This window comes from Balaenoptera ricei, chromosome 11, assembly GCF_028023285.1.
Source record: "Balaenoptera ricei isolate mBalRic1 chromosome 11, mBalRic1.hap2, whole genome shotgun sequence".
Taxonomy (NCBI): Eukaryota; Metazoa; Chordata; class Mammalia; order Artiodactyla; family Balaenopteridae; genus Balaenoptera; species Balaenoptera ricei.
This window is the reverse complement of record NC_082649.1, coordinates 37364946-37391145: the sequence shown is the minus strand read 5'-3', so window position 1 is coordinate 37391145 and position 26200 is coordinate 37364946. Positions and strand designations below refer to the sequence as shown.

The 26200-nt window shown below is 41.2% G+C and overlaps 1 protein-coding gene across 2 annotated transcripts in view; it reads left to right on the top strand.

Annotated features, from left to right (window-relative positions):
* The first annotated feature begins 2354 nt into the window (after positions 1-2354).
* ZFAND3 (zinc finger AN1-type containing 3) overlaps positions 2355-26200 on the top strand; it is a 315563-nt gene continuing 291717 nt past the window's right edge. Inside the window, exon 1 of one of the 2 annotated variants that reach the window (XM_059938778.1) lies at positions 2355-2845. In XM_059938778.1, coding sequence (XP_059794761.1) covers positions 2782-2845 — 64 coding nt within the window. In that variant the 5' untranslated portion in view covers positions 2355-2781. The remainder of the gene's footprint in view (positions 2846-26200) is intronic. The other variant, XM_059938777.1, reaches the window with a different exon arrangement.

Genomic DNA, 26200 nt, shown 5'->3' with positions numbered 1-26200 from the left:
AGGCCCGCGCACCGCGATGAAGACTGGCCCCCGCTCGCTGCAACTGGAGAAAGCCCTCGCACAGAAACGAAGACCCAACACAGCCAAAAATAATAAATAAATTAAGAAAAAAAAAAGCCTGAAGGGGCAGTAGGAGTGTGCTGGGTAGGAGAGGAAGGGGCAGAGGGGAGTAGGAGGGACAAAGCCTTAGGAAATGCCTTGTACATACTGGGTACTTAATAAATGCTTGTTAAATTGAATAACTGGTAAACAGGTAGGCAAGCAGTTTGTAAGATGACAATCATGTTTTATATAAAATTTTCCTTTTGGTTTTAGGGTTTCCTTTTCCACATACAAAAGAAAGTCATCAAGATGCCAATAGCAAGAGTCCCATTTAATCTGTTTGTTAAACTCAAAGCCTGTAAATCTTCTATGAATGTGGCAAATTTTATGTCAGTTTAAGTGGGGATTTAAGGAAATATGAGTCCAATGAGAGCTGGGTGTGCTATATGACTTCATCCATTCTATGGGCTTTTGACAGAAATATTTATTGAAGGCTTGTGAAAATCAACAAAGCCGAAACTAAATATTACGCAAAATAAATCAGCATTCACATTTGGAGGGTGCTTTGGCTTTAAGTGGTTTGATTTTTGCAATTACTGTCTTCATCAGCAGGAGCCTCTTTAGGAGGATGCTAAACTAAGTGTGATCCTTGCTCTTTATGAGGTAGGGGGTAGATGGGCCGCTAAGATCTCTCTTCAGGACTATTCACTGCTGTCTCTCTGAGATCATTTAGAGGCCAAAAGAAGCAACAACGTTAATAAGTCCACAGAGCATGTACAAACAAAATGGGCAGGTACATGTATCTCCGTATCACCAGTGCTATGAGTGACTGAGCTTAGTGGTGTCAAGCTTCTGCTTTCCCAAAGCAACTGGAAACCCAGGCATTAAGAGAAATCTACTGAACTTTAAATAATTGTGACTATTTAGAAAACTAATTGGTGGGGGGCAGGAGGGGAAAGCAAGCAACACCTGCTTACAATAGGGCTTGTGGCTATCAATTGGCAAGGCCTCCTCTCTATCCCAAGAAAAGGGGTTCAAGGGCCCCCGGATGGGGTTCGAGAGGGTCTCTGTACACGCTCAGCTGTGGCGGGAAAAAAAAAAAAAAAGCCAGGAAGCCTTCCTAGAAGTAGCCGGGACTGAGAAGTCCACCCATTAAGGGCCTCAGCTATGGGTCACCTCTCCAAGAGGTCTGGTGGAAGTTTGCTCCTTGTTGAAATTAGTGATTAACAATCGCCTTCTTCTCACGATTGGTTGAAGCTCAGAATGGGTTCAGGATAAAAGACAATGAGCGTTAAAGGACTCGGTTTTTAGTGCCTCAAACTTTTTGGTCACTTACCAGTTTCCATCACTAATTTGGCCCTACCCCCCCTCCCAAAACCGAACTGTCCACTCCAGAAAGAAGAGAGGTTCTCCTAGCCTAGGCATAGGGAGTGGACTTGTGTCTCTGAGGATGGGGACACCGAGGGGGTTAGAGGGGCACGTAACCTGACCAAAACACTAGCCTCTCTCCCCCCCCCGCCATTGCGGGTGCGGAAGAGGGGAGGGACGTTTCCCAGAAGTTCATCATTGCCAAAGAGAAACCGGTTCTCTGGGTGGAACAGGAAGAGTGAGTTGGGTGTGGGAGGCCTGGGAAGAGAGATTTCCAGGGGTTAGCAGTTCATTGAGACATGTCCTCCGCCATCGTCCAGGACCAAAAGCGGAGGGCTCGTAGACCTCTCGGATAGCTGAAGACCCCAGCAGCCCCAGGAAGACCGAGCCCCACTTCCGGGTTTGGAAGCTCTCCTCCTGGTCCTTTCCCGTGCCGGGTAATGGGATTCTCCGAGCGCATGCGCGGCGCTTCGCCGCCGCTCTGGGACTGGTTCAACTAACCCTAAACAACTAAGCTGCTCCTCCCCCTCTCGCTTGGGGCGTACCATTCGCGTTTGGGGGGGAGGTAACGTGCCCCAGAGTACTCAGAAGCCTGCTCCCCTTCTTCAAACAGGGGAAGGTAAGTTTCCTTAAGATTTTTAAGTTCCAAGAATAGGAAAGCCTCCGAGGCCCGTCGCTGAGTGATAGCTCTACGGTCTCGGCTTTGCCCACGGCCCCGTCCTCTTCCTTTGAGGCGCTGAACAAAGTGGCACGCCCGGATCCCAGCTGATCAGCTGCTGGGCTTTGGCGGCGGCTTCCCCCCGGCGAGACCATTGTGACTCCTTGGGAGGGGTGCGTGAGGCGGGGAGGGGGCGGAGCGGCCATTGTCCGGTCAGCGCAGCCTCCGAGGGAGGGGAGGGTGTTACGGAGCGAGCGGGGCCTGTGGCTTCACAGCGGCCGCCGCTACGCTAAAGCCGAGGTTGGGGGGGGGGGGGCGCCTCAGGTCCTTCCCAGCGCCGCCGCACGGGACATCACTCTGGCTGGGAGCGGCGGTGGGAGCTGCCGAGGGCGCCAGGACTTCCCTCCTCCCCCGTGGTCCTCGGTTCACCCGTACGCCCCACCTCCTCAGCTCCCCTCCCTCTACTCCCCCCGGCCCCCCCATCTCCGAAGGCCGAGTGGTGCGGCCCGCCTCCAGCTGACCGGCCTGGAATCCCGGCTCGGAGCCCCGGACTCGCGCCCGCCCGCGCGCCCGCTCCCTCCCCCTCCCCCCGCCCCGAGACCCCCGACGCCGCCGCCGCCTCCTCCTCCTCCTCCTTCGAGCGGGGCCCAGGCCCAGCCGCTGCCACCGCTGCCGCCGCCGAGCTCCGCCGCCGCCGCCGAGCACCATGGGAGATGCCGGGAGCGAGCGCAGCAAAGCGCCCAGTCTGCCGCCTCGCTGTCCCTGCGGCTTCTGGGGGTAAGTGCCTGGCTGGGTGGGGGCGGGGGCCGGGGCGCGGGCCCCGGGGCTCCCCGGGCAGGCCTCGCGGCCCGGGGAGGCCGGAACGCTGGGGGCTGGGCCCAGGCTGGGCCTGCGGGGAGGGGGCAGGGGCCGCGTCCTGGGGAGGGGCCCCGGGTGGGGAGCTGGGGGTGGGCAGAGAAGGCCTTGCATGGGGTGGGCTGCCACCCTCGGGGACTCGCCTGCCAGAGGCTCGGGCCGAAAGGGGCCGCCCGGACTACTGGTGAGGGGGGCAGGGCTGCGTTCAGGGATGAGGGGGCGGCGTTGGCACCTCCCGGTGGAGCTGGGGTGCCCCCTTCCCTTGGCTTGTGGAGGCCAGCCTTTCCTCCCCTCCTTGGTATGAGTTGGTGCCCAGGAACCAGGAGGGTATTTCCTCTGACTTTTTCACCTCCCCTCCTCCCTGTCCCCCAGAGACTTGCATCATCACTTCCTAAATTATATCCTAGTGCCCCATTTGCTTTTAGGAAGTTGTTAACACGTCACCCATTTTTAAAAGTCGAGCCCAGAACCCAGGCTTGGGTAAAGTTATAAGACTGTTGAGGTCTCACCGTATTTAAAACACGTTTGTTTCAGAAGGTCTGTAAGATTCCCTTGTCAAAAAAAAAAACACCTCAAGTCAGCTAGGCTTAGGAACGTGAGAGCCAATTTGCTTAACTGGCTCAAATTCCCTTCTGTCCCCATTTTTTTTTTTAAATGATAAAAATATTCACCTTGGCCAGCCTATATTCTTGCTTGGCCATCCTGTGTTAGAGTGAAAATATTTGAGGTGGGAAATGAACTTTTCCACCTGTAGTTACAGTTTAAATTCTCCTTGTTACACCTGGAGTTTTTATGGATTGCCACCCCTCTTACCAGACAGGTGCCTCCATCATAACTTATGATTCTAGATCTATTGTAAGGAAACTGGAGACTTTGAAGGCCAGCTTTTGTGATTTACCTCTTTTTTTGTTTTGTTTTATTTTCCAAAGATTCAGTATATTTGGAGGTGCATACAGGCAGTAAGGAAATGATTATTTCTGGTGAGGGCATCTTGGGAAGATGTATTGAAGTATTTTATCTTTACTGTCTCTCAGATCCTAGGTATGATTGAGGTAGAAATTAAGGCTATGGTTTTTGGGAGTGCAGAGAAAGATTAGAAAGTGGATCTTAGTGTAGATTTCTGTGGAGTTTGTCATATCCAAAGGTTATGACAAAAAAAAAAATCTCATTTTCTTATCTTTCAGCCTTTTCTTTCTCAAAAATTTCTTGGTGAAAGGATATTAGCGAAAAATAAGTTACGGCGTTACCAAAAGTTGTGAAGATGTGAAAATATCTTAGGTTTTATAGTCTCCCCTTCTTTTTGCCTTGAAAATAATTGTGTTGTCTGCTAAGTGCTTTCATAGGCAATCTAATTCCCACGAGAATCTTATTAAGTGGGAACCATTCTCTCTTTATTTGTAGATGGGAAAACTCAGGCATTATTTATAGACGGGAAACTTGCCTTTGCATTCAGGGATTTCAGGGTGGAGCTGATGAGCTCTGTAGAGTGCTTAGTACCATCACGTTTATGACATCAGTCTGCTGCCCTGGAAAAATCTGGTGTCACAAGCCTCAGATTGTAACTCATAAGAAGACATGTGGCTCAGAGAAAGTAGCTGCCAGTGGCAGCTAATGCCCAGGATGTATCAGAGGTCTATTTCCTGGCAACACGTTAATGTCTTTGGGACCATTATTATGAGTGGAACCCACATTAAAAGATTTACATCAAGACTTAGAAACTGAGCAAGGTTCTGAGTAATGCAAGGAGAGTTTGGTAGTAGAGAGGAATAGTTACACTGATGCCATACTTGACCTATAAGCAAGCAGGGCTGCTTTTTTGATACTTTCAATATGGCACTTTTTATGAACTGCAATTTGCCTAACAGGAGTTAGGCGAAACTAATATCTTTATGGTGGAAGCTGTTCTTTTTAATGTGTAATGTTTTAACCTTTCCTAAAGGTGCCTGTGTAGTTTGCAGTTTATACCAAAGTATAAGGAAATTGCTGTCTAGTTTCCATTATATCATGACTGATTTTGAACATGTTTCCCTTATTGCATGGGCTACATTCATGTTATGTTCATTAAGTAAACTTATAACATATTTAGCACATATTTGAGTGCCTCTGATATTATGGTAGACAAGAGGGTCACTGGCACCATTCTCTGGGAGCAGGGGGCATAGAGGAGTAAAAACACCAGTTACAATGAAGTGTGTTAGGCTTGGAATAGGGTTTGTTAGGAGGGGCACCTACTCCAGTTGAGGTGGATGTAGAGGAAGGTAGCCTGGAGGGTGACGCCAGCCTAGGCCTGCAGGAAGATTGGGAGAGAATGGAAATAGGGAGAAGAGTGTTTTCTGTCAGGCAGAGGGGAGAGCTTGGATGAAGGCCTGGATGTTAGAGAGAGCACTACACATTTGATCAGCTGAAAGTTCATTGTAGAGGATTGGTAGATTGTGAAGAGGGGTCAGCTAGAAATGAGGCTGAGATGGTGAGAGCAGTTGGTGATACAGGGCCCCATATATGATGCTTAAGACTTTGGATTTTTATCCTGAGTGCACTGGGGAGCGGTTGCAGAACTTTGAGTGGGTTGTGAGGTGATTTTCTTTAATGTGAAAGATTACTGGATGATCTTGAGGGTGGCCTGTGTATGTGGGTATGATTGTGTGTGTGTGAATGTGGTGTCTATATGTTTGTGGCATGTTGTAAAGTCCAGAGGTACAGAAGACTTGTCAGGAGGAGTGATCCCCAGGGAATTACTATACCTGTATAGTGGCCAGGGAGGATGGAGAGAAGTAGATGTCAAAGCCATTCAGGAGGTAACTTGCCTTTTCCCTTCATGAGCATGAAGGTGAGTGTGTTCTCTAGAAACTTTAGTCAGCATTGCACTCTGCGGAAGCCGCAGGTCTGTGAAGTCAGCTGGCCAGGGCCCACACCCAGCCCTTTGCTGAGGAGCCTCTTAGCAGAATGTTCTGGTACTAGCGGACTAAAGGCAGTTCCTTTAGGATTGCTCTTCGCTCTAGTGACTTAGGCGGAAGGACTTGCTGCCCAGCATTGTCCACTCAGGACACCAATCAGCGGGGGTTGGTTAACACAGGAGAGCTTTCAGGTGGGTCTTGTGGGACTGCAATGAGAAAGGAGAATGCCAAGAGCAGCATGCAGTGCAAATGTGTTAGTGCTTCGAACACTCAAAATTTCTAGTTTTCTCCTTGGTTTTATATTGTGAAATGGAGTGTAGGTAATTAATGTGTTATAGAGAGACCACTGGGAAACTTTGCTACCTTGGAAATTGTTGAGGATTTATTAAGGTTGCAAGGTGTTTGTATAGCACATAAATGTTTTTAGGGTTAATGACCAAAAATATTTTTTTTCCCTGAGACATGGACTTAAAACTTTTAGTGAAATATGAGCATGAGCATTTTTTTGGCTTATTTTAGGCATTCAGTAATCATGCAAAAAGTCATGCTAGTTTATAATTGTCAAATCTGAAATGAAATAGTCAATTGGTGTATTTTCTTTAGTGGAAATACATATGTAAAAGCACTTTTAAATCATATAGACATAAGTGGTATTAGTTGAAGCTACAAAATGTACTGAGGGATATAGATTCTTCATAGATATTTTCAAAAGTTTTTGAGAGAGCAGATCTAGAATATTATTTAAAAAAGACAGGAAGAAGACAATAAGAATATCCTTAGTGTATTATAGGGTGATAGAACGGGTAATTAATTAGGATGGGGGAAAGATGGACTTTATTTTCAAATTCTGCATATTAAGTATAAATATCTAATTACAATTATTGATATTCTGCCTTTATAATTGGAGACAATCTGTATTACAATGTAATTTAATGGAAACTTTGAGAAGTGTTATTCTTTTCATAAGTAAATTTAAAGTATAGTAGACATAAGTGTTCAGTCTGATATTTAGGGAATAATGGAGTATTTTATTTTATTTTTAAAATAAATTTATTTATTTATTTTTGGCTGCGTTGAGTCTTCGTTGCTGCGCGCGGGCTTTCTCTAGTTGCGGCGAGTGGGGGCTACTGTTTGTTGCGGTGTGCAGGCTTCTCATTGCGGTGGCTTCTCTTGTTATGGAGCACGGGCTCTAGGCACGCGGGCTTCAGTAGTTGTGGCACGCGGGCTCAGTAGTTGTGGCTTGTGGGCTCTAGAGCACAGGCTCAGTAGTTGTGGCGCACAGGCTTAGTTGCTCTGTGGCATGTGGGATCTTCCTGGACCGCGGCTCGAACCTGTGTCCCCTGCGTTGGCAGGTGGATTCTTAACCACTGTGCCACCAGGGAAGTCCCTGGAGTATTTTAGATATAGGATTTATTAGGTAAACGATTCATTGTTTTGATAAAAAAAAAGATGTTAGATTTATTTTCTGATGAATCATGTCATAAAAGAAATATTACATGGGTACATTTTCTTTAGGGAAATAGATTTTTTTTTTTAAAATAAATAAATTTATTTATTTATTTTATTTTTGGCTGTGTTGGGTCTTCGTTTCTGTGTGAGGGCTTTCTCTAGTTGCGGCGAGCGGGGGCCACTCTTCATCGCGGTGTGCGGGCCTCTCACTGTCGCGGCCTCTCTTGTTGCAGAGCACAAGCTCCAGACGCGCAGGCTCAGTAGTTGTGGCTCGTGGGCCCAGTTGCTCCGCGGCATGTGGGATCTTCCCAGACCAGGGCTCGAACCCGTGTCCCCTGCATTGGCAGGCAGCTTCTCAACCACTGCGCCACCAGGGAAGCCCAGGGAAATAGATTTTATTAATATTTCATTTTTGTGATCTATTCTGTTGAGAAGCATTTTACTTACCAACTAGATCTGCTAGATAATGATGAATTTTAAGTAAAGATGGAGTTAGGGCAGAGATCAAGAGTAATCTTACAAAATAAATTCTGTTCCTGAAATGGTTACTGGTAGAAAGTTGATTCAACCAAGATACTGACTAGTTAGCTTAAACAGAAGTTATTTATTTTTATTGTTTCTTTTATTTTCTCTGAGCCCAGGCCTTGGGAATTGATGTAGAACTCTGTTTCTGTCACTCTGTGAGTTATATGGCAAGTTTGGTTGGCTCCTAGTAGTGTGTGGCCCTCACACTCATTTTTGATTTATCAATCTCTGTCTCCCAATTGGAACATGTTGCCACACTTCAACCAGCTTAACCTGGGCTTTCAAATTCCATGTGAACACAGCATGAATCACTAGTTAGTTAATCAGTAGAATGTTCATTCCAGTGATGTCACTAGTTATCCATCTGATTATAAAACCCCCTTAAACATTCTCTTAAACACAAAACAGCTCATTTGCACAGTTTTACTTTTTTTTTTAAAGATTTTATATTTTTAGAGCAGTTTTAGGTTCAGAGCACAATTGAGAGTAAGGTACAGAGATTTCCCATATACCCCCTGCTCCCTCCCATGCACAGCCTCCCTTATTATCAGCATCCCCACCACAGTGGTGCATTTGTAACAGTGATGAACCTACATTGACATGTCATTATCACCCAAAGTCCATGGTTTACACTACGGTTCACTCTTGGTGTTGTACAGCCTGTGGGATTGGATGAATTATAGTGACATGTATCTATTACAGTATCATATAGAGTAGTTTCACTGCCCTGAAAATCCTCTTTGCTCTTACCTATTCATCACTCCCTCCTCCCAACCCCTGTCAACCACTCATCTTTTTACTCCATCGTTTTGCCTTTTCCAGAATGTCATATAGTTGGAATCATACAGTATGTAACATTTCCAGATTGGCTTCTTTCACTTAGTAGTATGCATTTAAGGTTCCTCCTTGTCTTTTTGTGGCTTGATAGCTCATTTCTTTTTAGCACTTTAAGATTCAATTGTCTATATGTATCACAGTTTATCCATTCACCTACTGAAGGACATCTTGGTTGCTTCCAAGTGTTGGCAATTATGAATAAAGCTGCTATAAACATCCATGTGCAGGTTTTTGTGGACATAAGTTTTCAACTCCTTTGGGTAAATACCAAGGAGTCATGCAGTTTTACTTTGCATTTTTGAGTTTTGTGTGCATCTGAAGATACAACATGATTTATATGAAGTATTCACTGTTTATCTGTCTGCCCCATTTTCCTGATTACATTTGGGTATCCAGAAAAATTTGCCCCTTTGCAGTGATGGAACACTGGGAGATAATTTTATTTTTTAAGAAAACATGTTCTTTGTTTACATTGGTTTGAGACAATAGCTTTTTAGAGTTAGATCCAGTTAACATATAGGACATAGGCTCTTCTGGTATAATTCTCTTCTCCTCCCCATTCATTCTTCTCCTTCCCATTCACCACTCTCCTCCCCTCATCGCCGCCCCCCCCCCCCCAAAAAAAAGAGAACATAGCACTTTAAGTCTGCTGAAAAGTTTTGACTAAAAATCTCGTCATAGTCTTTAATAGTGTTAAAGTTAACATTAATTTTTACAAGTTAACCTTTTTCTAGCTGGAAAAATCAGAGGGCTAAGAATTCTTTGAATAAAGTTTTTTAAAATGAAACCCTAGTGTATTAAATATTATTTATTGAGGGCAGAGTATGAAGATGGTGAGAACTAATATTTGGATTTTTTTATTAGGTCATACGGAGGTGTGTCTGTGCAAACTGATGCAAAATTTTGAACTACCACAATAATTATAGATCAAGATTGAGGTTAAAAGTTCTTTTTTCTTTTGAAGAAAGGTTAAGTTCAGTATCTCATCAAAGCTACATGTAGGAATTTGACCAGTCACAACTCAAAACTTGTATAATTTTAATCAGACACTTAAAAAACTGTCCAGATTCAGGCTTGTTGTGGGACTTCGTGTCAGAGTGGTTTGCAAAAGAGGGCCTTCATTCCAACTGGGTGGATGACGCTGATGTCACTCGGTTCTGGTAGGGGCTTTGAGAAACAGGCTGAGCCTGCTTTGGGCTGGGTCCCTATGTAACAAACTTATGTTGCTGAATGAGATATTTAGATATAAGGAAGAAATTTCCTATGTGTGTTCAATGCAGAAGGGAGGTTAAGCAGCTTTATTTGAAGTTTTTAATAACCAGAATCTAAGACTGCATTCTAGAATTGTTCTGTCCAGTATGGTAGCCACTAGCTACATGTAGCAGTTTAAATTCATACTAATTAAAATTAAATAAAATTAAAAATTCAGTTTTGAGTTACACTAGCTATATTTTAAGCACTCTCTGTCTCAGTAGCTGGTGGCTACCCCGTGGGGAACACAGATACAGAACACTTCATCCTCCCAAAAAGTTCTGTGGGACAGTGCTCTTCTAGAATGTTGACCTGATAGGCAACCAGGATTTTCAAGCCTATTTTTTTTTCTTTTTTTCTAGTTTTATTAAGAAACAGTTGACATTCAAGCTTATTTTCTTGTGAGTTCTCTAGATCCCTGTTTTCTCTCATATTCTGAAAATGTGGGGCTTGTTTAATTTAGCTCTGTGTTTTTTTATTCCCTCCAGCTCCAAAATATTTTATTTCCAAAGGGGGAAGCAGTCCTGTTGTTAATTCAGATTACTGGGAAGTGCTCCTTTGATCAGTTTTGGGAATTAAAATTTCAGTACAAGTTAGTCTATAATTTGAACTTTTTTTTTCATGTTAGCTTTTGGGTCAGTCATCTTTGCCCCTTTCTTAAGTCTATTAAACTGGCAACCTCAGAGGCCTATACAGGGAGACGTTGGACTAATACAGAATCTTTTTTCTTTTCTTTTTTTCTTTAGTGAGAGAATTTTTGAAGGTATTCACCTTGGACTATGACTTTTGTAGATTCACAAATATAAATCTCATATGACAGCTTTTGATATATGATTAGGGATAAATGCATTGGATTTTCGGGTAAATTCAAGTCCTTGTATACAGGGGAAGGTGGAGTATGTTGGAATATCCAGCAGCAGTGGGCAAAACCAAACTGATCTGTGATGTACCAGACTGAGGGAATGGAACAAGATGAATGAAAATGCCATGTCATCCTTGAGGCCAGGGGACAGAGCTGCAAACAGTGCCTGACATCTGAATTTGTGGCTGCAGCTGTTCACCAGAGGAAGGAAGAATGCAGTAGGAAGAAGATGTAGTACTAGCTAACTGCATCTGTTCATTCAACTGTACCAAATGTCCTGTATTATAGACAGGTGCAGTTTTGTGTTAGGGCAGAAGAATGTCCTGGGAAAGATCATGGATTGCAGCTGTGACCACTCTGGTTGGGGGAGAAGGGGGGATGAGGGCAGACCACACCACAGCATTTTGGGTTTCTAGTTTGTGGACAGGCTCTATTTAGCCTCATTGCTGCCTCATTAATGTCCTGGTAAAAAGTTAGGTTGGTGATGTTGTACTTGGGACCTTCTGGGGAGTGCCTTTTCTCATTTCTTTTGCTAAAGTGGAGTGATACGGAGTAACAGTTGTTCATGTCTTATCTACCTCTTGGACTCTTACACATTGGTAAGTTGAAGTGCATTTATATGAATAATCACACTCTTAGCCACACTTCCTGGAAGGAGAAGTATTCTAGTCATTCAAAAGTATCGCAGATACTCTTCCTGCAGTCATTTGGTTTTCTTAACGTGGTTGTGCTGATAGCATTCCTGAACAGGGTGTGAGAAGTTTTCTCTAGCTTAATGGGTACCTAATGGGAAGAGTGGGGCAGGAATTTGGAGAACATAGATTGGGTGGGGGGGGGCTTTGCTGATCATGTCCATGCTTTCAAAGTCTCTGCCTATTTCAGGTCATTGTTTTTCAATTTCAGCCCTTTTTAGAGTGCTTTATATAGATAGATGTGTTAGGAAAGTTCTCTCCTGAAAGAATTTTTTTTCAACATAATGAATGAGACACAAAATAGATTGAATAATACAGTCATTCTTAACTGTCCAGGTGTGTATTAACCAGCAAGAAATAATAAACTGGAGGTGGGAGAGAGTGTGGTGTATTTCAGTGTATGTTGTTTCTAGATTTATGATTTCTTGGTTTCTGTTCTGGGGATGGATGGATGGTATTCTTCATTTTCTTCAGATGCCACTGAAATTCAGAAAACCAGGTTTTTCAAGTCTTTGTGTTTGCATATGAAACTTTGCGTGTATATACAAAATCTTCACGGTGTATGACCCTATACAGTTTTATCTAGCTTGCCTTTCTCTTTTAACATAACACAGAGCTGTGCTACTCACCTTTAAAAATAAAGGTGTGTTTTTGCATGTTGATCCACAAAAATCCTTGCTTAGAGGAACTTCTGTTTTATTCTTTTGTTGATTAGGGTGACATAATCATGTACTCTCTGAGGCCTGTATTCCCTGTTTCTGTGTATATATCACTGTTAATTAGCTTTACCTGTTGTTCATGTCACCCCCACCCCCACCCCCAGTACTGTAGCACTTTCAAGATGTGTTTAAACTATGCATTTTATTTGTAAAGCTAATCTTTTTCTTCATTGAATGTGGTGCAGGATCTAATCATGGAACAGTTGCTGTAACAGTGATAAAGATACAGTCTTGAGTAGAAGTGTGGAGTGTTACATGATGTATACTAAGAGTCTCTTTGGGGGTTTATAATCTCAATAATATCAGTATGGATTAATTTAGAAAATGATAGCCACAGTAAAACCTTTTCTGTGGAAGTATGTGTCCCTAAAGGCTGCATTTTCTTCTTGGTTTTAAGCTGTTTGGTGACTAGATATTTATAATCCCATAGTTGAAAGCCCCCTAGGTTTACCTGAATAGTTTTCATTGTAAATAAATTAGATACTTACATTGTATGTGTTTTTGGTTGGAGTTAGGGACAGGAAGAATGGACTGTGTTGGTTTTGTGTTGAAATTTGGGATGCAGAAAAGTCACTGGACAGTATGAGACACCTGATTTGGAGGTGAGTTGGAAGAGTAAGGACACACAAGGTGGTCAAGGGGGAAACTGGGGTGCAAGGGGGATGAGGATGGGGAAGTGCGGAGTGGTGGTAATTAGGAATGAAGTTGCTTTGTGATCACCAACTTCTAGTCAAAATATGAGAGGTGACCACATCTGTAAGGGTTCAAGAAACTAATGTGAACAGGTGGTGTGGGTGAGATTAAAGAAAACATTCTGTTTTTTCTTGAAGTGTAGGGTGTGAGTCCCCAGAGGTCTTACAGGGAAGTGCTAAAGATTATAGGATGAGAGCTGTGGTGCACATTCCAAACTAAAGTTTAGTGGAAGTGGCAGCAGCTTTCAGCAAAATTGGTGTTCCATCTGTTAGAAGCCCATGGGCTGTTTCTTCTGCTAAGCCTTCTCAGCCAGTTAAAGGGTGGTGCTTCGTGGTGTCTGTGCAGCAGCCCATGGAGACTCTGCCTTCTTTCCTTTATTGGTATTGCCACAACCACCTCCATTCCTTGGGATATATTGATATTTTTCGTCTCCCTTTTCAACCTCCAAGCCTGGTGTGGAGAGTTCAACAAAGTTTTGCTCATTTCCTGCTTTACTTGCTGTTCTTGGGGGAGAAAACTCTCACAAGCCCTTCCCATTTAAAAGATTTTTCAATGAATACATATGGGGGAGGTTACATATGTAGTGTGTAGTGTTGGAGGAATGAGACCTTTCTTATTTGCTGTGAGGCTAATGAAGGGCCCCCTCTCATCCAACCTAGGCTCTTCCAGAATGCCTCCAAAGATGAAGGGCATGCTGATAGCTCATCTCCAGAAAACCAGCTGAGCTCAGTGGCTAGGCATGGGCTTTGAAATCAAAGACCTGGGTTGAAAACTTGACTTTATAACTCTCTGCTTGATTTTGGGCAGTTTACCTCTTTGCCTCTTTTTCTTTAAAAAAGAATATTCTAGAGTTGTTTTGAGATTTAGTGAGCTCTAATGCCTGTCAAGCCCCTTGGCACAGTGCCTGCCCAGGGTAATTAAATTTATTAAGGGCTGACTTCCCAGCCTTGAATGAAGGAGCATTGGTGGCAGATTAATAGATGCAGAACTTTCTTGCCTCAACTGGCAATTTGCATTTATGGTAATCTCCAGACCGGTGCCACCTCATTAGTTGATGAGGTTTCTGACTGGACTTTGGCTGGTTTGGCTATTTTCCAGAGCCTATCCCTTGTTCAGGAAGCATTTGTTAAGCATTCTGTTGTGTGTCTTGAGCTCTGCTAGGCATGTTATACTGTTTTAGCTTCCGCCTTAAGAAAGCTCACAGGGTGGAAGAGGCGGCAGACAGTAAATGGACAAAACACCATGAGGAAGTGCTATGGGAGATCATCACAGAGTACTGTGAGAGCGCTGACTGGGCATCTTACCGAGCCTGGGAGTGGAGGATGGCCAGGAGGGCTCTCTGAGGAGATGGTGCTTAAGCTGGGAGTAAACGATGAGCAGGAGTTAACCGTGTGGAGGTGGTGAGGAAGGGCTTTCCAAGCAGGGGGAACAGCTTATGCAAAGGCAGAGAGGAGTGAGAAAGCTTGCTGAATTCAGGGAATTGCAGATTCAACTCAGGATGTTAGCTGCATTTGTGGCGGGAGGCAAGATGAAGCTGGGGGGATGAGCAGGGGCCAGTCATGAACCTACTTGATTGTTGGATGGTTGAGTTAAGATTTTATCCTGGAAGCAGTTGGTACCATTTAAGGATTTAAGTATGGATGACAGATGATATTTATGTTTCAAAAACTTTACCTTGGCAGCAGTGTGGAGGAGAGTTGGAGGGTATAAGCATGGAAGCAGAGTCCAGTTAGAGCCCTTAAACCTTTTTGGGCCGTGGATGTCTTTGGCAGTCTGGTGAAGACCGCGGCCCCCTTTTCAGGACAATGCATAAAATAAATTACTTTAGAATTACAAAGGAAACCAGTTAGATCTAAATGCGCTTCTATATGTGGATTATAGAGTCTGTGAACCCTAGATAAAGCAACCGTGAGTGAATGCTGTAGTAGGAGAGCTGAGAATGAATGTAGGCTGAAACCTGGGTAGTTTAGTCCATTTGGGCTGTAATAACAAAATACCATAGACTGGTGGCTTATAAACAAAAGAAATTTATTTCTCGCAGTTTTGGAGGCTGGAAGTCCAAGATCACGGCTCCGGTGGCTTTGGTGTCTGAGGAGAGCCAGCTTCCTTATTGATGCTGTCTTCTCATTATAACCTTACATGGTGGAAGGGATGAGAGACCTCTCTCTAGCCTCTTTTATAACGGTACTAATCCCATGATCTAAGCAGAGCCCTCATGATCTAATTGCTTCCCAAAGGCCTCACCTCCAGATACCATCACATTGGGCATTAGAATTCAACATGTGAATTCCGGGGGGGGGGGAGCACAAACGTTTCACTCCATAGCACTGGGGCAGTGGGGACTGCAGAGGAGGGCTTGAGTGTAAGAGCCGAGGCAGACTGGATGGGGGATGGGGTGGGGGGTGGAAAGGAAAAGAGAGGCAGCAAGATTTCTGACATGGGCAACTGGGTGAAAGATGGTCAGTCACATATGGTGGGTATAGAAGTTCTGCCTACACACTAGTTAGCTTTTGAAAGGTCGTTTGTGAATCCATTTATTTCTAAATCCATCGTGAAACTGTAGAAGCAGCCACTAATGCCATCTGTCACTGGTGTGTGAAGTTTGGTTTGGTAGAAGAAGGTTTATACTTTGGAAGTTCTTAAGTTGAAGTGATTCCATCTGGAAGATGATGAGCATATTGTGGGAAAGAGATGATTAGTTTTAGAAAGGTTGAGTATACATTTTGATGAATTAGATAGCATGTCAGTGTACTTTTATCATATTTTTTAATTGAGGTATAATTGATACATCATATTATATTAGTTTCAGGTGTACAACATAATGAGTTGATATTTGTAGGTATTGCAGAATGATCACCACAAAACATCTAGTTAACATCCATCACCATACGTAGTTAAAAAAATTTTTTCGGGACTTCCCTGGTGGCGCAGTGGTTAAGAATCTGCCTGCCAATGCAGGGGACACAAGTTCGATCTCTGGTTCTGGAAGATACCACATGCTGTGGAGCAGCTAAGCCTGTGCACCACAACTACTGAACCTGTGCTCTAGAGCCCACGAGCCACAACTAATGTGCCCGCGTGCCACAACTACTGAAGCCCGGGCGCCTACAGCCTGTGCTCCACAACAAGAGAAGCCACAGCAATGAGAAGCCCGTGCACCGCAATGAAGAGTAGCGCCTGCTCGCTGCAACTAGAGAAAGCCTGTGTGCGGCAACGAAGACCCAATGCAGCCAAAAAATAAAAAAATAAAAACAGGTGAAATTCTGAAGGACTTTTCCAAGCAACTTTAAAAAAAAAATTTTTTTTTCTTGTGATGAGAACTTTTAAGGTCTACTCTCTTAGCAACTTTCAAATATGTAATACAGTATTATTAACTATAGTCACCATGCTGTACAATACAGTCCCATGACATTCATTTTATAACTGGAAGTTTGCACCTTTTGACCCCCTCACTCATTTCACCCCCCCCACCTCCTGCCACCACCAACCACCAATCTGTTCTCTATATGTGACTTTTTTTTCCCTAAAGATTCCACGTGTAAGTAAGATCATACAGTATTTGTCTTTCTCTGTCTGACTTATTTTCACTTAGCATAATGCCCTCAAGGTCCATCCATGTTGTTGCAAGTGGCAGGATTACATTCTCTTTTAATGGCCAAATAATGTTTCATTGTATGTATATATGTGTGTGTATATATATAACATACATATATATGCGTGTGTATATATATACGTATATATACACCCCACATTTTCTTTGTTCGTTCCTCCATTGATGGACATCTAGGTTGTTTCTGTGGCTTGGCTGTTGTAAATAATGTTGCAGTGAACATGGGGTGCATATATCTTTCTGAATTAGTGTTTTCATTCTCTTCTGGATTATATGGTAGATCAATTTTTTAATATTTTGAGGAACCTCCATGCTGTTTTCCATAGCAGCTACACCAATTTACATGCCCACCAACAGTGCACAAGGGTTCCCTTTTCTCCATGTCCTTGCCAACATTTGATATTTCTTTGCGATAATAGCAGTTCTAAGTGGTGTGCAGTGATATCTCATTGTGATTTTGAGTTGCATTTCCCTGATGATTAGTGATGTGGAGCATCTTTTCATGTACCTGTTGGCCATCTGTATGTCTTCTTTGGAAAAATGTCTGTTCAGATCTGCCCATTTTTAATTGGATTGTTTTTTTGATAGTGAGTTACGAGTTCTCTATATATTTTGAATGTTAACCCCTTATCAGATATATGATTTGCAGATATTTTCTCCCATTTGTAGATTGCCTTTTCATTTTGTTAAAGGTTTCCTTTGCTGTGCAGAAGAAGCCTTTTAATTTGATGTAGTCCCACTTGTTTATTTTTGTTTTCTTTGTATCTTCTTAATTTTATTTTTTAAAATTTAATTTAATATTTTTATTAGCTTTATTCTAGACATAGAATATTTATTTGAAGATAAAAGGATAGATAGAATAAAAATTAACGAACTATAATAACATTTTGAAATAAATAAAATAGAATTTTACTTGGAAGGAAAGAAATGAAAGCTATGCTGAACTTTAGATAATTAACTTCCTTACCCCATGACATGTGAGTTCTATTTTTTTTAATTTAATTTATTTTTTTATACAGCAGGTTCGTATTAGTCATCCGTTTTACACACATCAGTGTATACATGTCAATCCCAATCTTCCAATTCATCACGCCACTACCTTCACCCCCCCCCCCCCCCCACCGCTTTCCCCCCTTGGTGTCCATACGTATTTTCTCTACTTCTGTGTCTCAATTTCTGCTCTGCAAACTGGTTCATCTGTACCGTTTTCTAGGTTCCACATATATGTGTTAATATACGATATTTGTTTTTCTCTTTCTGACTTACTTCACTCTGTGTGACAGTCTCTAGATGCATCCACGTCTCTACAAATGACCCAATTTCGTTCCTTTTTATGGCTGAATAATATTCCATTCTATACATGTACCACATCTTCTTTATCCATTCATCTGTTGATGGGCATTTAGCTTGCTTCCGTGACCTGGCTATTGTAAATAGTGCTGCAGTGAACATTGGGGTGCATGTGTCTTTTTGAATTACGGTTTTCTCTGGGTATATGCCCAGTAGTGGGATTGCTGGGTCATATGGTAATTCTATTTTTAGTTTTTTTAAGGAACCTCCATACCGTTCTTCATAGTGGCTGTATCAGTTTACATTCCCACCAACAGTGCAAGAGGGTTCCCTTTTCTCCACACCCTCTCCAGCATTTGTTTGTAGATTTTCTGATGATGCCCATTCTAACTGGTGTGAGCTGATACCTCATTGTAGTTTTGATTTGCATTTCTCTAATAATTAGTGATGTTGAGCATCTTTTCATGTGCTTCTTGGCCATCTGTATGTCTTCTTTGGAGAAATGTCTATTTAGGTCTTTTGCCCATTTTTGGATTGGGTTGTTTGTTTTTTTAATATTGAGCTGCACTAGCTGTTTATATATTTTGGAGATTAATCCTTTCTCCGTTGATCCTTTTGCAAATATTTTCTCCCATTCTGAGGGTTGTCTTTTCATCTTGTTAATGGTTTCCTTTGCTGTGCAAAAGCTTTTAAGTTTCATTGTGTCCCATTTGTTTATTTTTGTTTTTATTTCCATTACTCTAGGAGGTGGATCAAAACATATCTTTCTGTGATTTATGTCAAAGAGTGTTCTTCCTATGTTTTCCTCTAAGAGTTTTATAGTGTCTGGTCTTACATTTAGGTCTCTAATCCATTTTGAGTTTATTTTTGTGTGTGGTGTTAGGTAGTGTTCTAATTTCATTCTTTTACATGTAGCTGTCCAGTTTTCCCAGCATGACTTATTGAAGAGACTGTCTTTTCTCCATTGTATATTCTTGCCTCCTTTGTCATAGATTAGTTGACCATAGGTGAGTGGGTTTATCTCTGGGCTTTCTGTCCTCTTACATTGATCTGTATTTCTGTTTTTGTGCCAGTACCATATTGTCTTGATTACTGTAGCTTTGTAGTATAGTCTGAAGTGAGGGAGTCTGATTCCTCCAGCTCTGTTTTTTTCCCTCAAGACTGTTTTGGCTATTCGGGATCTTTTGTGTCTCCATACAAATTTTAACATTTTCTGTTCTAGTTCTGTAAAAAATACCATTGGTAATTTGATAGGGATTGCATTGAATCTGTAGATTGCTTTGGGTAGTATAGTCATTTTCACAATATTGATTCTTCCAACCCAAGAACATGGTATATCTCTCCATCTGTTGGTATCATCTTTAATTTCTTTCATCAGTGTCTTATAGTTTTCTGCATACAGGTCTTTTGTCTCCCTAGGTAGGTTCATGCCTAGGTATTTTATTCTTTTTGTTGCAGTGGTAAATGGGAGTGTTTCCTTAATTTCTCTTTCAGATTTTTCATCATTAGTGTATAGGAATGCAAGAGATTCCTGTGCATTAATTTTGTATCCTACTGCTTTACCAAATTCATTGATTAGCTCTAGTAGTTTTCTGGTGACCTCTTTAGGATTCTTTATAGTATCATGTCATCTGCAAACAGTGATAGTTTTACTTCTTCTTTTCTAATTTGTATTCCTTTTATTTCTTTTTCTTCTCTGATTGCGGTGGTAGGACTTCCAAAACTATGTTGAATAATAGTGGTGAGAGCGAACATCCTTGTCTTATTCCTGATCTTAGAGGAAATGCTTTCAGTTTTTCACCATTGAGAATGATGTTTCTGTGGGTTTGTCATATATGGTCTTTGTTATGTTGAGGTAGGTTCCCTCTGTGCCCACTTTCTGGAGACTTTTTATCATAAATGGGTGTTGAATTTTGTCAAAAGCTTTTTCTGCATCTATTGAGATGATCGTATGGTTTTTATTCTTCAATTTGTTAATATGGTGTTTCACATTGATTTCTGTATATTGACGAATCCTTGCATCCCTGAGATAAATCCCACTTGATCATGTTGTATGATCCTTTTAATGTGTTGTTGGATTCTCTTTGCTAGTGTTTTGTTGAGGATTTTTGCATCTGTGTTCATCAGTGATATTGGTCTGTAATTTTCTTTTTTTGTAATATGTTTGTCTGGTTTTGGTATCAGTGTGATGGTGGCCTCATAGGATGAGTTTGGGAGTTTTCCTTCTTCTGCAATTTTTTGGAAGAGTTTGAGAAGGATAGGTGTTAGTTCTTCTCTAAATGTTTGATAGAATTCACCTGTGAAGCCATCTGTTCCCGGACTTTTGTTGTTGGAAGGTTTTTAATCACAGTTTCAATTTCAGTAGTTGTGATTGGTCTGTTCATATTTTCTGTTTCTTCCTGGTTCAGTCCTGGAATGTTATACCTTTGTAAGAATTTGTCCATTTCTTCATTTTATTGGCATAGAGTTGCTTGTAGTAGTCTCTTACGATGCTTTGTATTTCTGCGGTGTCTGTTGTACTGCTCCTTTTTCATTTCTAATTTTATTGATTTGAGTCCTCTCCCTCTTTTTCTTGATTAGTCCTGCTAGTGGTTTATCAATTTTGTTTATCTTCTCAAAGAACCAGCTTTTAGTTTTATTGATTCTTGCCATTGTTTTCTTTGTTTCTATTTCATTTATTTCTGCTTTGATCTTTATGATTTCTTTCCTTCTGCTAACTTTGAGTTTTCTTTCTTCTTCTTTGGTTCCTTTAGGTGTAAGGTTAGATTATTGAGAGTTTTCTTGTTTCTTGAGGTAGGCTTGTATAGCTATAACCTTCCCTCTTAGAACTGCTTTTGCTGCATCCCATAGGTTTTGGATCGTCGTGTTTTCATTGTCATTTGTCTCTAGGTATTTTTTGATTTCCTCTTTGATTATTTCAGTGACCTCTTGGTTATTTAGTAACGTATTGTTTAGACTCCATGTGTCTGTGTTTTTTATGTTTTTTTCCTCTGTGATTGATTTATAATCTCATAGCCTTGTGGTCCGAAAAGATGCTTGATATGATTTCAATTTTCTTAAATTTACTGAGGCTTGATTTGTGACCCAAGACATGATCTATTCTGGAGAATGTTCCCTGTGCCCTTGAGAAGAAAGTATAATCTGCTGTTTTTGGATGGACTGTCCTATAAATATCAATTAAATCTTTTTGGTCTATTGTGTCATTTAAAGCTTGTGTTTCCTTATTAATTGTCTGTTTGGATGATCTGTCCATTGGTGTAAGTGAGGTGTTAAAGTCCCCCACTATTATTGTGTTACTGTCGATTTTCTCTTTTAGAGCTGTTAGCAGTTGCCTTATGTATTGAGGTGCTCCTATGTTGGGTGCATTTATATTTATAATTGTTATATCTTCTTGGATTGATCCCTTGATCATTATGTAGTGTCCTTCCTTGTCTCTTGTAACATTCTTTATTTTAAAGTCTATTTTATCTGATATGAGTATTGCTACTCCAGCTTTCTTTTGATTTCCATTTGCATGGAATATCTTTTTCCATCCCCTCACTTTCAGTCTGAATGTGTCCCTAGGTCTGAAGTGGGTCTCTTGTAGACAGTATATATATGGGTCTTGTTTTTGTATCCATTCAGCAAGCCTGTGTCTTTTGGTTGGAGCATTTAATCTATTCACGTTTAAGGTAATTATTGATATGTATGTTCCTATTGCCATTTTCTGAATTGTTTTGGGTTTGTTTTTGTAGGTCCTTTTCTTCTCTTGTGTTTCCCACTTAGAGAAGTTCCTTTAGTATTTGTTGTAGAGCGGGTTTGGTGGTGCTGAATTCTCTTAGCTTTTGCTTGTGTGTAAAGCTCTTGATTTCTCCATCGAATCTAAATGAGATCCTTGCCAGGTAGAGTAATCTTGGTTGTAGGTTCTTCCCTTTCATCACTTTAAGTATATCATGCGACTCCCTTCTGGGTTGTAGAGTTTCTGCTGAGAAATCAGCTGTTAACCTTATGGGAGTTCTCTTGCATGTTATTTGTCATTTTTCCCTTGCTGCTTTCAATAATTTTTCTTTGTGTTTAATTTTTGCCAGTTTGATTACTGTGTGTCTCAGCGTGTTTCTCCTTGGGTTTATCCTGTATGGGACTCTCTGCGCTTCCTGGACTTGGGTGGCTATTTCCTTTCCCATGTTAGGGAAATTTTCGACTATAATCTCTTCAAGTATTTTCTCGGGTCCTTTCTTTCTCTCTTCTTCTTTTGGGACCCCTGTAATGTGAATATTGTTGCGTTTAATGTTTTCCCAGATGTCTCTTAGGCTGTCTTCGTTTGTTTTCATTCTTTTTTCTTTATTCTGTTCTGCAGCAATGAATTCCACCATTCTGTCTTCCAGGTCCTTTATCCATTTTTCTGCCTCAGTTTTTCTGCTATTGATTCTTTCTAGTGTAGTTTTCATTTCAGTTATTGTATTGTTCATTTCTGTTTGTTCTTTAATTCTCCTAGGTGTTGTTAAACATTTTTTGCATCTTCTCCATCTTTGCATCCATTCTTTTTACGAGGTCCTGGATCATTTTCACTATCATTCTGAATTTTTCTTCTGGAAGGTTGCCTATCTCCACTTCGTTTAGTTGTTTTTCTGGGTTTTATCTTGTTCCTTCATCTGGTACATAGTCCTCTGTCTTTTTATCTTGTCTGTTTTTCTGTGAATGTGGTTTTTGTTCAACAGGCTGTAGGATTGTAGTTCTTCTTGCTTCTGCTGCCTGCCCTCTGGTGGATGAGGTTATCTAAGAGGCTTGTGCAAGTTCCCTGATGGGAGGGACTGGTGGTGGGTAGAGCTGGGTGTTGCTCTGGTGGGCAGAGCTCAGTAAAACTTTAATCCTCTTCACTGCTGATGGGTGGGGTTTGGTTCCCTCCCTTTTGGTTGTTTGATTTGAGGCAGCCCAACACTGGAGCCTACCTGGGCTCTTTGGTGGGGCTAATGGCAGACTCTGGGAGGGCTCACGCCAAGGAGTACTTCCCAGAACTGCTGCTGCCAGTGTCCTTGTCCCCACGGTGAGCCACAGCTACCACCCGCCTCTGCAGGAGACCCTCCAACACTAGCAGGTAGGTCTGGTTCAGTTTCCCCTTGGGTCACTGCTCCTTCCCATGGTTCCCGATGCGCACACTACTTTGTGGTTGCCCTCCAGGAGTGGAGTCTCTGTTTCCCCCAGTTCTGTCGAAGTCCTGCAATCAAATCCCACTAGCCTTCAAAGTCTGGTTCTTTAGGAATTCCTCCTCCCGTTGCCGGATCCCCAGGTTGGGAACCTGACGTGGGGCTCCGAACCTTCACTCCAGTGGGTGGACTTCTGTGGTATAAGTGTTTTCCAGTTTGTGAGTCACCCACCCAGCAGTTATGGGATTTGATTTTACTGTGATTGTGCTCCTCCTACCGTCTCACTGTGGCTTCTCCTTTTTCTTTGGATGTGGGGTATCTTTTTTGGTGAGTTCCAGTGTCTTCCTGTCGATGATTGTCCAGCAGCTAGTTGTGATTTCTGGTGTTCTCGCAAGAGGGAGTGAGAGCACGTCCTTCTATTCCACCATCTTGGTTCCTAATCTAGGTTATATTTCTAAAAAAAACCAAAGCTTGAACTTCCAACATCTTAGATTTTAAGAGGTGCCTTGTTCTTAGGTTCTTTAGTTTCTGGTGGACAAGATTGCACTCACCTCATTTGTCTTGATATTTTACTTAATTTTGTAGATTTAATCTTCCTTTCTCAGCTTTGGGTTTTCTAGAAAGAAGTCTGTTTAGTCTGCACTTTCATCCTTGTAAATATTTAGATGTCTTTTCTGAAGTCTTTCCAATTGCATTTTATATTTTTGAAGTGTATCTATGTTGCTGAAGACAAAAGATAGATATATTCTCTCTATTCCCCCCGCTACCTCCCACCCATAGGTTGGGATGGCATAGAAAGAAACTGAGCATGTGGGGGGTAGTAAAATTTGTTTCTTAAAAATAAAGTTCAGTATATATTTAGGAAAAAGTAAGTGAGGTATGAAGTAATATGAGGGCACACACTTCTTGGCTGATACGATTTATACTGTTTTACTCATTATTATGGTTGTATGTGTTAGTGTGACACAGAAGAGAGTACATATTAGTCCATACATAGTGTGATTGAGAGTCAAGGTCAAACTGCATTTTTCAGGTATTGTGAAAATATTACTTTGCTGCATGTTATTTTCTATAAAGTCTTCCGTTTATTTAGCTATATGACTGTTATATTATGACTTTAAGGAATTTTAAGCATTTCAGCATTTGAATTCTGTGATGAAGGACAGTTGGGTCATTTGAATTTTTAGGTGAGCTCTTATTAAAGTACAATTGTATACTGTTGTATTAATGGTAAATACGTTAATGTTAAATATGTGTTAGTGGTAAATACACAAAGATACACTTTAAATTTGTTTAAAATTATATGGTTATGGTTTAATAGTTCCATAAGTATATTGGCAACTTGCTGTTGCTGGATTTTAGAATATCCCAGGCTGAAGCTGTTTTGACTCCCTGCTGCTTTACAACATGGAGACTGACAAGAAGGTCCAGGGCATTGGCTGGATCTGCGGACAAGGACAACTTGCAGTATTTTATTAACCCAGAAAGATTAGAAAGGTGGTGCTTGATCTCCTGGCTCAGAATTTGATGCATGTTTGAAGTGCTGCTGCTGATACTTGTTTTAGCTAAAACCTTGGGATTATCGTTTTCTAGTTAAGAGATTGAAAATTTTTGAATATGGCCTTAATATTACATTATTGAACATAGAAAGTACAATTCACATACCTTAAAATTCATCCTTTAAAAGTGTACAATTTAGTGATTTTTAGTATATTCAGAAAGTTGTGCAGCTGTCACCACCATCAAGCTCCAGAAAATTTTTACCTCAGAAAGAAATCCTGTACCCATTAACAGTCACTCCACATTGCTTTTTCCCTCTGGCAGTCACAAATCTAACTCTCTGTTTGTATTGATTTGCCAGTTCTGAACATTTTATATAAATGGAATCATAAAATATGTGGCCTTTTGTGTCTACCTTCTTTCCCTTAGTAGAATGGTTTTAAGGTTCATTTGTGTTGTAGCATGTATTAGTACTTCATTTTTTTTATGGTTGAATAATATTCCTTTGTATGGGTATACCACATTTTGTTTATCCATTCATCAGTTGATGGACATTGTGGGTTGTTATCACTTTTTGGCTAGCATGAATAATGCCATGAACATTTGTGTACAAGTTTTTGTTTGAACACCTGTTTTCAACTCTCTTGGATATACACCTAGGAGGGGAAGCTAGGTCATATGGTAATTCGATGTTTAACTTTTTGAGTAACTGCCATATTGTTTTCCAGAGTGGCTGCACCATTTTACATTCCCACCAGCAACGTGTGAGGGTTCCAGTGTCTCCATATCCTTGCCCATCTTTTTGATTATAGCCATTGTAGTGGGTATGAAGTAGCATCTCATTGTGGTTTTGATTTGCTTTTGCTAATGACTAATGATGTTGAACATCTTTTCATGTGCCTATTGGCCATTTGTATATCTTCTTTGGAGAAATGTTTGTTCAATCCTTTGTCCATGTTTAAATTGGGTTCTGTGTTTTTATTGTTGAGTTATAAACCTTTTTTTATTGGTATATATTTTGGTCACTAGTCCCTTATCAGCTATATGATTTACATATACTTTCTCCCATTCCATAGGTGGTTTTTCACTTTTTTTGGGATAGTGTCCTTTTAGGCACAGAAGTTTTAAATTCTGACGAAGTCCAATTTATCTTTTTTTTTTGGTTGCTTGTGTTTTTGATGTCATATCTAAGAAAATGTTGCCTGATCCAAGATCATGAAGATTTACAACTATGTTTTATCATTAAAATTAAAATTATGTCTTAAAGTCTTAGCTCTTTTGTTTAAATTGTTGATCCATTTTGAGTTAATTTTTGTATATAGTGTGAGACAGGGTTCCTTTTTTATTCTTTTGCATGTGGGTAATTTGATTGCCCCACACAATTTGTTGAAAAAACTATTCTTTCCCCATTGAATTGTCTTGGCACCCTTGTCAAATATCAGTTAACTGTAAATGTAAAAGTTTACTTCTGGACTCACAGTTTTATTCCATTGATGCCTATATCCCACTGTCTTGAATACTTACTTTCTAGTAAGTTTTGAAATCAGAAAGTATGATTCCTCCAACTTTGTTCTTCTTTATCAAGATTGTTTTGAGTCCTTTGCATTTCCATATGAATTTTAGGATCAGCTTGTCAATTTCTGCAAAACCAGCTAGGAATTTGATAAGGGATTGCATTGCATCTCTTAGGTTAAATTTGGGGACTGTTGCCATGTTAACAGTATTTAGCCTTCCTACACTTGAATGTTGGGATATCTTTTCGTTTATCTGTGTCTTCAATTTCTTTTACTTTTTTTTTGGCCACACCACGTGTCATGTGGGATCTTAGTTAC